The sequence below is a fragment of the Trachypithecus francoisi genome, unplaced genomic scaffold, assembly GCF_009764315.1.
Source record: "Trachypithecus francoisi isolate TF-2019V2 unplaced genomic scaffold, Tfra_2.0 Lachesis_group2, whole genome shotgun sequence".
Taxonomy (NCBI): Eukaryota; Metazoa; Chordata; class Mammalia; order Primates; family Cercopithecidae; genus Trachypithecus; species Trachypithecus francoisi.
Genome location: NW_022681465.1, coordinates 138,295,071 through 138,308,630, shown reverse-complemented (window position 1 = coordinate 138,308,630; position 13,560 = coordinate 138,295,071). Strand labels below are relative to the sequence as shown.

Here is a 13,560-nt window from a genome sequence, read left to right as displayed (position 1 = left end):
GGTATGTTTCGTGATGCTGAGTTTTGGGATATGGATGCCATCACCTGGTACTGAGCAGAGCACCCATAGTTTTCCAACCCTCACCCACTCCCACCCTCCCCACTCTAGTAGCCCCCAGTGTCTGTTGGTGCAATCTTTATGCCCACGTGTACTCAATATTTAGCCCCCACTTATAAGTGAGAACATGTGGTATGTAGGTTTTCTGTTCCTGTGTTAGTTTGCTTAGGATAATGGCCTTCAGCTGCACCATGTTGCTGCAAAGGACATGACTGGAATCTTTTCTCTCAACCAAAGGCCAGCCTCCTCCCCAGCACCGGCCCACACTTCCTTTAAGCTTCTAACTCGGGTGCCCAGGGAAGGAGCCCAGCTGCAGGCACAGCCAAGCTGGTCCCATCCCCAAGGCCTGGCCGGAAAGAGTTGCTCTGCTGACCCAAGGCCTCAGTGTCACCTCCACCGCCCCAGCCCAGCTTCTACTTTCCCCCTCAACTTGGTCTTCCATCAGCACTTCTCATGGTTGCCCTTAGCATGGTGCTCCCCCTCAGTAGCTGCCCTCTGGGCAAGAAACAGGGGCAGCCATTCCTCGTCCCCACATCCTAGGGCTGTGCCTCCCCTGGCTGGGTGGTAACAGCATGGAGAGCCTAAGGAAGGAAATCAGGTCTTTCCAAAGGTTCTGGTCCTCCCGAATCTATCTAGTGGGCAGGGTCTGTCTCTCTCTCTCTCTCTCTCCACAAGGTAAAGTCAAGGCTGGGTGCAATGGCTCACGCCTATAATCCCAGCACTTTGAGAGGCCTAGGCAGAAGGATTGCTTGAGTCCAGGAGTTTGAGCTTAGTGAGCTGTGATCATGCCACTGCACTCCAGCATGGGTGAAGGAGCAAGATCCTGTCTCAAAAAAGTCAGATGGTGACTCACCTGTGTCAAACTCTCAGGGTCTCTCACTGCCTGGCCAGGTGTGGTAGCTCACACCTGTAATCCTAGCACTTTGAGAGGCCGAGGCAGGCAAACTGCTTGAGCTCAGGAGTTCAAGACCAGCCTAGGCTGCGACAAAGCCCTGTCTCTACACAAATTAGCCAGGTGTGGTGCCACACGCTTGTAGTCCCAGTTGCTTGGGAGACTGAGGTGGGAGGATTGCTTGAACCTCGGGGGTCAAGGCTGCAGTGAGCCAAGACTGCCCCACTGCATGCCAGCCTGGGTGACAGAGGTCCTGTCTTGGAAAAAAAAAAAATCCCAAAAGGGAACCCACTTACCTTATCATAGCCCTCAAGACCTTCCTGCTTCTGGAACCTTCCCCCTGACTTCCCTCAAGTCATGATGGCTGCCTTCCTGTAGCTCAAACTTGCCAGGATCGTTCCCATGTCAAGCATACAGTATTTCCATGCACAGTTCCTGGAAAATTCTTCCCCTGATGGTCACATGGCGGGCTCTTTAGGGGCCTTCCCTGACTTATCTTTCTTTATTTTCTTCATAGCACCACTTGAGAATTTCCTACATATGTATTTATTTGCGTTTAATGCCTCTCAGCCACTAGAATGCAAACTCCATGGAGGGGCAGGGACTTTGTCCTGTTCAACTTTGAATCAGCGGTGCCTGATACAAATAGACCCTCAAGAAAGTATGTGGATGGGCTACTACTATTCAGCCTTAAAAAGGAAGGGAATTCTGATCTGATCTATGCTGCAACATGGATGAACCCTGAAGACATTACGCTGGGTGAAATAAGACAATCCCAACAGACACATGCTGTGTGAGTCCGCTGAGATGCAGTGCCTAGACCAGTACAATTCACAGAGACGGAGAGCAGAATCATGGTTGCCAGGGGCTGGAGGAGGGAAAGGGGAGTTGCTCTTTAAAGGGAACAGAGTTTCAGTTTTGCAAGATGAAAAGAGCTCTGGAAATTGGTTGTACAACAATGTGAAATGTAATTTACTTAATACTACTGAACCACACACTTAAAAATGGTTGAGATGATAAATTTTATGTATGTTTTACCACAATTAAAAAATATATATATTTGGATGGGAGGGTGGGTAGGTAGACGGATGGACAGATGATGGATAAGATCTCAAGTCCCACCTTCCCTCCTGGCTCAGGAATTACCAGATTATCAGAGATATCAAGGCCCTCAGAGGTTGTTCTGTCCAAGGTCTTCAATACACAAATAGGGAAACTGAGGCTTGGAGAAGGGAAGGTCACACAAGAAGGCAGAGTCAAGAAGGAACATGCTCTCATGTCCTCTCTCAGCCCAGAGCAGGCCTTGCCCTGCCTTCTCCCACTGGGTGCCTCGGGACTGCCCACACCCCTGCTTTTAGGGGTCAGAGATGAGGTCCACGAACTGCCTGCCAGCCCCGACTGCCATGTGCTCCCTTCCTCTTCTGCAGAAGCCCAAGTACCAGGTCCGCTGGAAGATCATCGAGAGCTATGAGGGCAACAGTTATACTTTCATTGACCCCACGCAGCTGCCTTACAATGAGAAGTGGGAGTTCCCCCGGAACAACCTGCAGTTTGGTGAGACGGCAGCTCAGCACCCCACAGCTTCCTATCACAGGGCCTGTGGGGGTTGCAGGGGGCCTGTGGGCCTTTGGACAGAGGCCCTTTGGTGCCCTGGGACCTAAGGGACCTGTGTGTGTGGCAGGTAAGACCCTCGGAGCTGGCGCCTTTGGGAAGGTGGTGGAGGCCACGGCTTTTGGTCTGGGCAAGGAGGATGCTGTCCTGAAGGTGGCTGTAAAGATGCTGAAGTGTGAGTGATGGGAGGGGATGATGGGAGGGGATGAGGGAAGGGATGGCGGGTGGTAGATGGTGGGGGTGGGCTGGCCCTGGTGTCACGAGAGGCATTGCCCACATTTCAACCTGTTGAAGCCTGGGGGACAGAGCTCAGGGGTAAGGACTTGAGTTTTCTCATGAGCTCCAGGTACCCTCTGACTCCTGGCTCGAAGAAGGTCTAGGTCACCCTTTAGTTGTGAAGGGGCTTCTGACTGAGTTCCAAAAAGGCTGGGGGTGCAGAGAGGCCACCTAGGACCGTGGCTTGGCCACAGTTTGGCTTCCTGTCACCTGAAGACCAGCTCAGTGACAGGCGCATTCCTCTTCTCTCTCTCTCTGCCATCTGTGTGTCTGCATTTTTCCTTCTTCTTTTGGCTTCTGGCCACTCTGGGTCTCGGGTTATGCCCTGCTTGCTCCCCTGGGTCTTTGCATTTGGTCCCCATGTATCTGTGTGCTGCTCTGTGTCCTGCCCTCTCCCCGTCTGTGGGACCTGTGGTTCTTTCTCCCAGCCACGGCCCATGCTGATGAGAAGGAGGCCCTCATGTCTGAGCTGAAGATCATGAGCCACTTGGGCCAGCATGAGAACATTGTCAACCTTCTGGGAGCCTGCACTCATGGAGGTAAGGGCCTTGGGGCTCATGGGGCCAAGCTCTTGGGGCCTCTGGGGGATCTGAGGGCTCCAGGGCTACCTTGTTCCATCTTCCCCTTCTCAGGATCCTACTGATCCAAGTGCTAGTGGGATCCTGGTCACAGCATCCCTTAAATTCCTGGGCCCATCTCCTAGACTAGTCAGGAGCTGCACGGGCAGCTCAAGGCATAAAGAGAGACTGATAGGGAACATCAGAGCCCCTGGAGAAGGAGACGAATGTGCAAGCTCCTAGGCCCTGCTTCCAGGGAGCTGGATCCTGTGGGTCTGCAGTGAAGCCCCCTGCCTACCTCTTATGAAGCCTCCATTCAAGGATGCTTGGATACTCTCCCCAGGACCCACAAAGGTGCCCCAGGCTTTGCTGGAACTCCAAGTGCCCCACATCCTCCTCACCGATAGCGGCTCTGACCTACACTGAGCCGCCACAGCTTTCCTTTGAAGAAATAATTCTTGGGCTACATTTTTTTAAGGCCTTTTTTGTTGTTTGTTTTTTCTTGAGACGAAGCCTCACTCTGTCACCCAGGCTGGAGTGCAGTGGCGTGATCTTGGCTCACTGCAACCTCTGTCTCCTAGGTTCAAGCGATTCTCCTGCCTCAGCCTCCTGAGTAGCTGGAACTACAGGCGCCTGCCACCACGCCTGGCTGATTTTTGTATTTTTGTAGAGATGGGGTTTCACCATGTTAGCCAGGATGGTCTCGATCTCCTGACCTCGTGATCTGCCCATTTTGGCCTCCCAACGTGCTGTGATTACAGGCACGAGCCACCACGCCCCGCCAAAGCCATCTGTTTTAAACAGATGGAACTACTGAGGCACAGGGAAACTTGCTCAGAGCCGAGGTTAGAACTCAGCTGTGCTGAGTCCCGGTCCAGTAGCCTCACTGCCCCCAGTCCCATGCTCCTGTTCACACAGGGAGCACTCAGCACCTCCCTCACCCCACACCCTTGGCTGCTTTAGGCCCTGTACTGGTCATCACGGAATACTGTTGCTATGGCGACCTGCTCAACTTTCTGCGAAGGAAGGCTGAGGCCATGCTGGGACCCAGCCTGAGCCCTGGCCAGGACCCCGAGGGAGGCGCTGACTATAAGAACATCCACCTGGAGAAGAAATATGTCCGCAGGTAGCCCCTGGCAAAGGATAAGAAAAAGGCCAGGTCTGGGAGGCGGGACCCGAGTCTGTCTTCAAAGCCAGCTCAGGGTTGAATGGCTAATCATTGGGTGGCTATGTGGCCCTCACCTGCCACCTGTGTCATGGGAAGTAGCCACCCACAGGTTTTATGGGCACCTCTGTTTCTCTACTCCTTTTCCCCTTCATTCAACAAATATTTGAACATCTACCATGTTCTGGGAGTGTGGAGGGCAAAGATGGGCAGCTCATAGTCTGGTGGAGACATGCGTCAATGAAATCACCACCCAGTGTGTGTAAAAGATCAACCGAGATCTGTGCCTGGAGCCCTAGTAAGAGATGGGCAGATGTGGCTGGGTGTGGTGGCTCACACCTGTAATCCCAGCACTTTGGGAGGCCGAGGTGGGCGGATCACCTGAGGTCAGGAGTTCGAGACCAGCCTGACCAACATGGTGAAACTTGACCTCTACTAAAAATACAAAATTAGCCAGGCATGGTGGCGCATGCCTGTAATCCCAGCTACTCGGGAGGCTGAGGCAGGAGAATCGCTTGAACCCTGGGAGGCAGAGGTTGCTGTGAGCCAAGATCACACCATTGCACTCCAGCCTGGGCAACAAGAATGCAACTCCGCCTCAAAAAAAAAAAAGAGAGATGGGCAGATGTGGGGAGAAGTCGCCCCTGTTTCGCCCATAGCCCGTGCTGGCGATGCAGAGCACCTGTTCCACCTAGGAGCAGCCAATATCAGTGTCCCACATTCCCATGGGGGAGTGGGGACAGGGTGTGTTAACTGTTGGATGAGAGGAGACAAAACAGCATGATCGTGGCCAGGTCCCCGGCCCACTTGGACCTGTTTCCCCAGCCAAGCTGTCAGTGTTGAACCTCTCAGGGTCTTTCCGGCTCTGTTGTTCTGTAGTGCTGTGATTCCTGGAAGCCATCCGGAACGGAGCCATCCGACAGAGCCACATGGGGAACCAAAGAGAGGAAGTGGGGAGATTCATGTCACACATGAGTCAGGAGCAGAGGCGGAGCCTGGACTAAAATCCTGCTCTCTTGACTTCCAGTCCAGGAGTCACCCAAGCCACACTGCTGTCCTGGAGGTCTCTGTCTCAGGGGCTTGTGGGGCCAGGACAGGATCAGAACAAGAAGGGTGTACACTGTGCCCTCATCCTAGATACTGTCAGCTGCCATGCCTCAGAAGGCAAAAGAGAAGGAGGCCATCTCTACACCCAGGGCCCTAAAAATGGGGGCCTGGCAGCATCACTTCCTCTTCTGATTCCCTGACACTTCTATGAGGGTGGCACACACTAGGCCTCTGAAGATCAGATCAAAATGAACACCAAAGGAAAGTATTAGCTTCCATCTCCAAATACGCAGATGGGAAAAGTATTCCCAGAGTGGGTAATTTCGAGGGCAAATGGCCTGTAAACCAACTCTGCCAAAAGGATCCCAGGCTGTTAACAGAAGTATAGTTTCTACAACAAGGGAGCGGAAGATTTTGTCACGGTCAGATTATAAATAAAACATTGGTTTCTCCTTCTGGGAACACTAGAATATGGACATTGTCAAGGTACACATCCCTAGTGCACAGGGGACAGGAGGGAGAGAGAAATCCTATCTGGTTGGAACGTTAGGAGCAGTAGTGCTTCAATCTACAGTAGTGCTTCTCAAATTCTCTACCCCGTGTGTTCTCATAGGCATCTCCTGAGGACTGCTGGAAGTGCACCACCTCAGGCCCACCCACCCAGGCCTGCTGATTCAAAATCTGCATTGCAGATTCCCGGGGTGATTTACCTGCACACGAACTGGTGTTTAAGCAGCACTGCTCTAGACCTAGACCAGTGGGCCTCAGCTTAGACTGCACTTTTGGGATTCCCTGGGGAGATTTAAATCTGTGAATGACTGTTTTGCCCCTAGGGTTTCTGAGGTATTAGTAATTAGCCTGGTCCTAAAAGCTCCCGAAGTGATTTTAATGTGAAGCCGGGGTGAGAGGCACTGTCTAGAGAAGAGAGGACTCAAGGGGCCCTATGATATGCCCCGATTCTAGTAGGGCTATTATGGGGAAGAGGACTCTAACTTCTCTGTGGCCCTTGAGGGTAGAGCAAGGGCTAGGAGGAAAATCTCAGGGGCAGATTGGCATTAGGAACAGTGAAGAACACTCTCACAGGTAGAGCTGCCTCAAACCAGAATGGGTTGTAAGCTCCCTCACCCGGGCCAGCCAAGCAGAGACCAATGCTCACTCAGATGGAGTATGGCAAGAGGGTTTCTTATCACAAAGGGAGGTTCCAGTTGACCATGGGGTGGCAGGTGGTCAAGGCCTGAGCTGAGCGGTGCAGGGATGAGGACTGACCCCTGCCCTCCAACCCTCCAACCCTCTCTCCTACGTAGGGACAGTGGCTTCTCCAGCCAGGGTGTGGACACCTATGTGGAGATGAGACCTGTCTCTACTTCTTCAAATGACTCCTTCTCTGAGCAAGGTGAGGAGGTCCCAGGGCCAGGCCCCATTTGCTTGATAATAAGGGAAAAGGAGAAGGGGCTGCTGGGGTGAGGGGTGGGGAGTGTGGCAGGGCTGCCCTGATGCCTCTTTCCCCCCAGACCTGGATAAGGAAGATGGACGGCCCCTGGAGCTCCGGGACCTGCTTCACTTCTCCAGCCAAGTAGCCCAGGGCATGGCCTTCCTGGCTTCCAAGAATGTGAGTAGGAACCTGGCCCTGGCTCGTAGCCATCCAGGTCTGTGTTCTGGGGAGGCTGAATGAGTGACGATGGGGAGGAGGAAAGGGGAAAGGGGGAGCTTGGGGGTGGGGGGTAGGGGAGGAGACAGAGTGCGAGAGAGTCATTTGGGCAGCAGCTGCAACGATGAGTGGGAGAAAGCTGTGCCCAGGGCTGGAGCTCTGGGGCTGGGCACCTGTGTCCCCAGTGTGAAGATGAAAAAGGGAAAGGGTACCAGGCCTTTTTTTTTTTTTTTTTTGAGACTGAGTCTTGCTCTGTTGCCCAGGCTGGAGTGCAGTGGCGCAATCTCGGCTCACTGCAACCACCACCTCCCAGATTCACACCACTCTCCTGCCTCAGCCTCCCGAGTAGCCAGGACTACAGGCGCCTGCTACCACGCCCGGCTACTTTTTTGTATTTTTAGTAGAGATGGGGTTTCACCGTGTTAGCCAGGATGGCCTCGATCTCCTGACCTCATGATCCGCCCGCCTCGGCCTCCCAAAGTGCTGGGATTACAGGCATGAGCCACCGCGCCCGGCCTGGTACCAGGCTTTTTTCATTTGTTTTTGCTAAATAGTGTATAAAAGACAACAGTTGTCCCTGTTCATGAAGCACATGGTCTGGTGGGGATAATGGAAGCTTCCTCATAGAATTTTGAGGATATTAGATAACGTATAAAGTGCGCTCAGCCTAGGAAGAAGTGCCAGGGAATGGGAGCTCTTGCGATCTTCCTTAGAACAGATTTGGGAGTCAGTGGTTTGATTGCTGGCTCTGCCACCTGCTCTGTGACTTTAAGCAACTATTTAAATTCTGTGCCTCAGTTTCTACACCTATAAAAATGGGTGTAACAATGTTTGAAAAGAAAAAGGGTTCAGTGTGTGCAGAGTTTAGGGAAGGGCCTGGCAGACAGCAGCTGCTATGGTCAGAAGGGATGGTAGGGTTTGGAGACTACTGCTCTGCACAGAAGCCCTCTGCTTCTGGGGCCTGAGCGGACCACTCTGAGGACAAAGGGCGAGAAGGGCCCCAGCTGCTCAGGGTAATGGCGGTTTCTAAGCATTAAATGATCAAACCACACGACACGTTCTTAGATCCTGGGCCCTGGTAGAAGGTATAGACAAGGGTTTATGGTAAAGGACCAAAACTGATGTCTACTCCAACAGGGACCCCAAAGCCATCTGGGGCCCTCCCTGCCATCCTCCTCACTTCAGGCTCAGGTAGGAGAGGGCCCAAGACTAACCCTGCAGTGCTTTCCCTCAGTGCATCCACCGGGATGTGGCAGCGCGAAATGTGCTGCTGACCAATGGGCATGTGGCCAAGATTGGGGACTTCGGGCTGGCTAGGGACATCATGAATGACTCCAACTACATCGTCAAGGGCAATGTAAGTGCTGGGAGGGCTTGGGCCGGGCTGAGGAGGGGGGTGAAGAGTCAGGGCCCAAAATAACTGGGGACTGTTATCCCAGGCCCGCCTGCCTGTGAAGTGGATGGCCCCAGAGAGCATCTTTGACTGCGTCTACACGGTTCAGAGTGACGTCTGGTCCTATGGCATCCTCCTCTGGGAGATCTTCTCACTTGGTGAGCCACTGGGCCCACTCCGGGCAGAGCCTGGGGCTGGCTCCTCTGGTTGCCCCACTGGTGGACAAAGCTGTTTGGTGCCCAGGACACAGCAAGGGATGGTGAGAGTGCAGGAATGGGCAAGGGTCTCCAACCCAGCACTGCGGTTTCTGCAGGGCGGGGCAGACCCCCTGCCCCTGACAGGCGCTCCTTTCTGGCTCTTCCCTCAGTTGTCTCTGCTCAGTTGCTGCTACCTGTTACCCTCCTTTGTCACTGTTTCCCTCCTTTGCCTGAAATCTACAGACCCTTGAAGATGCAGCTCTCTACTACTAGGCTCTAGTAGAAAGAACTCCCATTTCCTGAGGACTAGGCACAAGGACTTGTCCTCAGTTCTTAAATACCCTGCTCCAGCACCCTCATAACCACCCGACTGTCCCCACTTGAGTGATACACAACTGAAGCTTTGGTTTTACTGATGCCAAAGCCTGTGCAAGAATTCTTGTTTGGTATGATAAGGCCTGGCTGGAGGCTCACACCTTCCTAAAGCCTAAGCCTGCCACACAGTGGCTGGCACACAGGAAGCACTGGATAAGAGCAGCTGCTGTTGCAGTGTTGTCAAGTAGGACCCTTCAAACCCAGTCTAAGATGTGTGTGGGTGTGCGGGAACGGGGAGGGGACAATGCGCATGGCCTCTTACCTGATCTCGGCCTTTGCAGGGCTGAATCCCTACCCTGGCATCCTGGTGAACAGCAAGTTCTATAAACTGGTGAAGGATGGATACCAAATGGCCCAGCCTGCATTTGCCCCAAAGAATATGTAAGCGAAGGGATCCCAGGGAGGGAAAAGGACACCCCAGGCTTTTGCTGGAAAGGGATGGAAGGCCGTGTGGCCCTGATCTTTTCCTGTCCAAAATGTTCCAGGGTCAGACTTTCTCTCTCCCACAGTGGGCACAACAAGCCCCTTCTGAGTTCAAGGTATGGGCGATGTTCTCAGAGGAGTAGCTGTCTGCTAGGGCTGGTCCGCTATGACTTTTTTTTTTTTTTTTGAGACATCTTGCTCCATAGCCCAGGCTGGAGTGCAGTGGTGTGTACGATCATAGCTCACTGCAGCCTCAATCTTCAGGGCTCAAGCAATCCTTTGGCCTCAGCCTCCCAAGCAGCTGGGACTATAGGTGTGCGCCACTAAGCCCAGCTATTTAAAAAAAATTTTTAGTAGAGATGGGATCTCACTATGTTGTCCAGGCTGGTCTTGAACTCCTAGCCTCATGCAATCCTCCTGCATCAACCTCCCAAAGTGTTGGGATTATAGGCATGAGCCACTGTACCTGTCCCTAAACTCGGACTTTTAAGAGACTGTTATTACAGTGACCCTGAGGATACCAAAAGGGCCTCATCTGTCAAAATGACGGTGATGAGAGTACCCTTCTGCAAGGGTTACTGTAAGGATTAAATGGTAAAGCATGCCAAGGACGCGGCACAGGTTTTATACCAAACTTACTTTTGACTGGGTTTGGGGACCTCTGCTGGGTAGGTCTCCCTAGGGGTGTGTGTTCATGACCCCTAGAGAGCTGCACATGGGCATCCTCTGTCCCATCTCCAGATACAGCATCATGCAGGCCTGCTGGGCCTTGGAGCCCACCCACAGACCCACTTTCCAGCAGATCTGCTCCCTCCTTCAGGAGCAAGCCCAAGAGGACAGGAGAGAGCGGGTGAGTGGGGTGAGGCTTCAGGTGGGTGGCCGGTAAAGCAGTTTGGGCTGGGCCTGATGGATCTGGACTGACAGTCTCTGGTTTCTCCCACCCTCAGGACTATACCAATCTGCCAAGCAGCAGCAGAAGCGGTGGTAGCGGTAGCGGCAGCAGCAGCAGTGAGCCGGAGGAGGAGAGCTCTAGTGAGCACCTGGCCTGCTGCGAGCAAGGGGATATCGCCCAGCCCTTGCTGCAGCCCAACAACTATCAGTTCTGCTGAGGAGCTGACGACAGGGAGCACCACTGTCCCCTCCTGCAAGCTTCAACTTCTCCACGGACGGGGTGATGTGGGGAGAACACACAAACTCTGCCTTCGGTCATTTCACTCAACAGCTTGGCCCAGCGCTGAAACTTGGGAAGGTGAGGGATCCAGGGGAGGTGAGAGGATCCCACTCCCTGAGCGTGGGCCATCACTGCCAGTCAGGGGCTGGGGGCTGAGCCCTCACCCTCTCTCCCCTACCGTTCTCATGGTGTTGGCCTCATGTTTGCTATGCCAACTGGTAGAACCTCCTTTCCTAATACTCTTGTCTTAATGGAAGTGGACTGACTTCATGCCTATGAAGTCCCAGGAGCTACACTGCTACTGAGAAAACCAGGCTCCTTGGGGCCAGACGGACTGGCAGAGTTGAGCTCTTCCTCTCCGAAAGGAGCAGCAGATGCTCACAGACTACACTCAGCTCAGGCCCCTTGGAGCAGGATGGCTCCTCTAAGAATCTCACAGGACCTCTTAGTCTCTGCCCTATAAGCCTTCTTCACTCCACAGCCCTACTCCTCCTACCCCCGCACTGGTACTGCTGTGATGAGCCAAGTGGCAGCTAAAAGTTGGGGGTGTTCTGCCCAGTCCCCTGTCATTCTGGGCTAGAAGGCAGGGGACCTTGGCATGTGGCTGGCCACACCAAGCAGGAAGCACAAACTCCCCCAAGCTGACTCATCCTAACTAACAGTCACGCCGCGGGATGTCTGTCCACATTAAACTAACAGCATTAATGCAGTCAGCCTCTGGTTCTTTGTGCCATATGAGTGCCTGCAAATTCCCTGGAACTTCTTTCCCTCCCGCCTTCACATGCAGTGACGAGCTCATGTCTGTGGCGCTTGACCACGCTGCCCCATACAATGTGCATGGAATTGACTCCTGCTTCACCAAAACCAGATAATTTAATAAACTTTATTCTTGTTGGGGGAAAAGAGAAGGAGGGGGAAAAAAAGCCACCTACTCCACTCCTCTCAATAAATTAACACATGGCCAATTCCCAGGCCCTAAACAAACCTTGGGCACTTGAGCCAGTCCTGCTGTTTCCTTATGGCCCAGTCTGCTTCCCCTTCACAGAAGGGAGTTTTTCCTACTGCTGCCAGGTTATGTCATGGCCAGGGAAAGGAGGAAGGGGACGCTCTTCCTCAAAGCTTGGGGGCGGAGAGGACAGTCCTGGAAGAGAGCTGTGGCTGACTGTTCCTCAGCTTCCCCCAAATGTGGGTACAGGAAGAGCAATAGAGAAATGTATCCCTCCTTCAGGGAGAATCAAGAGCCCAAAGGGACCCCTAGAGTTAACGAGGCCACCCCAGGCCCCTAGTCAAAGGCAACAGGCTAAGCAATTCATGAGACTGGGGGCGCTGAAACCAGGGCTCCTCAGGAGTGGGAGAGACCTCAGCAGCCTTCCCACCTAGTGCTGGGACTTACTTACGCCTTAGCCCACCCAGGACCTCTACCCTGACCCCACCCAGGACCTCTACCCTGACCCACAGCAGGCCCCACGGAAGCCACCAGCTACCAGCCTTTCCCTCAGCCTCCCCTCCCTCCATTAAACATACCATGTCCCCCAAGTGTTCTCTCGGGGCCAGAAGAGGTTTCCTGGCACCACTCCTGACCTGTGGAGGGTTGAGAACCGAGGACCCTGGGTCCCACCATGCTCAGGGAATGGAAGCTCTTTGGTCAGTCCCAGCCGTCAGAGGCCCTCCCCACAGGAGACCACTTCTGCAGGTCCCCTGGATAGCTCTGCCTCAGGCAAGGGCCTTACTATGGCTTGAGAGATGGTATAGTCCCTGTACAACAGCCTGGCTTATTCTGCCACTGTGGCCACCTCCTCTTCCTCACCCTCCTCCTCTGTCTCTGTCTTGATCTGAGCGACCCCAAGGCGGTAGAGGGTGTCACGAATGACCACCTCACCAGGCTGGCAGCTCTGTACAATGTCATGGATCTGACGATTGACAATCTCGCGGCTGGTGAGGAAGTCCATGAGGCGATTGTAGAGGTAATAGTGAGTGGCATTGTCGAAGGCAATGGGCCGCTGTCGGACACTGTTTGGTTTGCTGTCCACGATGGAGGCCAGGATGGTTGCGTAGGGTGCCAATTCAGGGCACAGCGCCAAGGAGTGGTGCTCAGTACTGGGGTCACCAGGATTGGGCTGTGTGCCTGCATGGACGATGCGCCGTGTGGCAGTCTTGGTGACTGGGTGCTGGATAGAGTGCTCAGTTTCTGTCATGTCCACAGTATAATGCTGGTCCAAGAGCTCTGGGCAGGACACACTCTAGAAATGAGAATGCCTTTTGACAAGAAGGAATGACTAAAGGGGAACCCATCTGGTGATGAGAACAAGCACTGTAGGCTCAGCCAGCCCTGTCTGAATCCTAACATCACCATGTACTGTGTCTCCTAGGCCAACCCCCGCCCCCCAGTGCCTCCATTTCCTCACGTGAGAACAGGGACAGTAACAGTGGTCACCTTCCAGAGCAGATGTTGGATTACTTGCGCTGTTATTTATTGCCCCTGGTCCATTCAGGCCAGGGGCTGCAGGGGAACAGAAAGATAAGGCTCTGACTAAGGTTAAGACACTTTTCTGGGGTCCCCAGCATGCTCATAGAGCCAGTGAGCCCCAGGGAGTAATGACAAAAATGACTCCTCCAAGGCAAAGCCAGAGGCCTTCACTTCCCATAATGCATCCTGGCTGGGGCACTCAACCCTTGTTATTCCTCCAGAACTTCTTCCTAATTATCAGTTCTGACATCTATTTCAGCAAAGGACAAAGGTTGGCTTTG

General features: G+C 53.5%; 2 protein-coding genes across 5 annotated transcripts in view; one reads left to right on the top strand and one right to left on the bottom strand.

The window, feature by feature from the left end:
• The window catches only part of CSF1R (colony stimulating factor 1 receptor), a 34,588-nt gene extending 23,067 nt beyond the window's left edge, over positions 1-11,521 (top strand). Inside the window, exons 11-21 of the mRNA XM_033180560.1 lie at positions 2,377-2,503; positions 2,631-2,735; positions 3,265-3,375; positions 4,357-4,519; positions 6,910-6,998; positions 7,117-7,214; positions 8,488-8,610; positions 8,693-8,804; positions 9,500-9,599; positions 10,383-10,491; positions 10,589-11,521. Coding sequence (XP_033036451.1) covers positions 2,377-2,503; positions 2,631-2,735; positions 3,265-3,375; positions 4,357-4,519; positions 6,910-6,998; positions 7,117-7,214; positions 8,488-8,610; positions 8,693-8,804; positions 9,500-9,599; positions 10,383-10,491; positions 10,589-10,750 — 1,299 coding nt within the window. The 3' untranslated portion in view covers positions 10,751-11,521. The remainder of the gene's footprint in view (positions 1-2,376; positions 2,504-2,630; positions 2,736-3,264; positions 3,376-4,356; positions 4,520-6,909; positions 6,999-7,116; positions 7,215-8,487; positions 8,611-8,692; positions 8,805-9,499; positions 9,600-10,382; positions 10,492-10,588) is intronic.
• A 371-nt stretch (positions 11,522-11,892) lies between these two features.
• The window catches only part of HMGXB3 (HMG-box containing 3), a 52,088-nt gene continuing 50,420 nt past the window's right edge, over positions 11,893-13,560 (bottom strand). For all 4 annotated transcript variants that reach the window (XM_033180556.1, XM_033180558.1, XM_033180557.1 and 1 more), the window contains one exon: positions 11,893-13,052. In XM_033180556.1, coding sequence (XP_033036447.1) covers positions 12,585-13,052 — 468 coding nt within the window. In that variant the 3' untranslated portion in view covers positions 11,893-12,584. The remainder of the gene's footprint in view (positions 13,053-13,560) is intronic.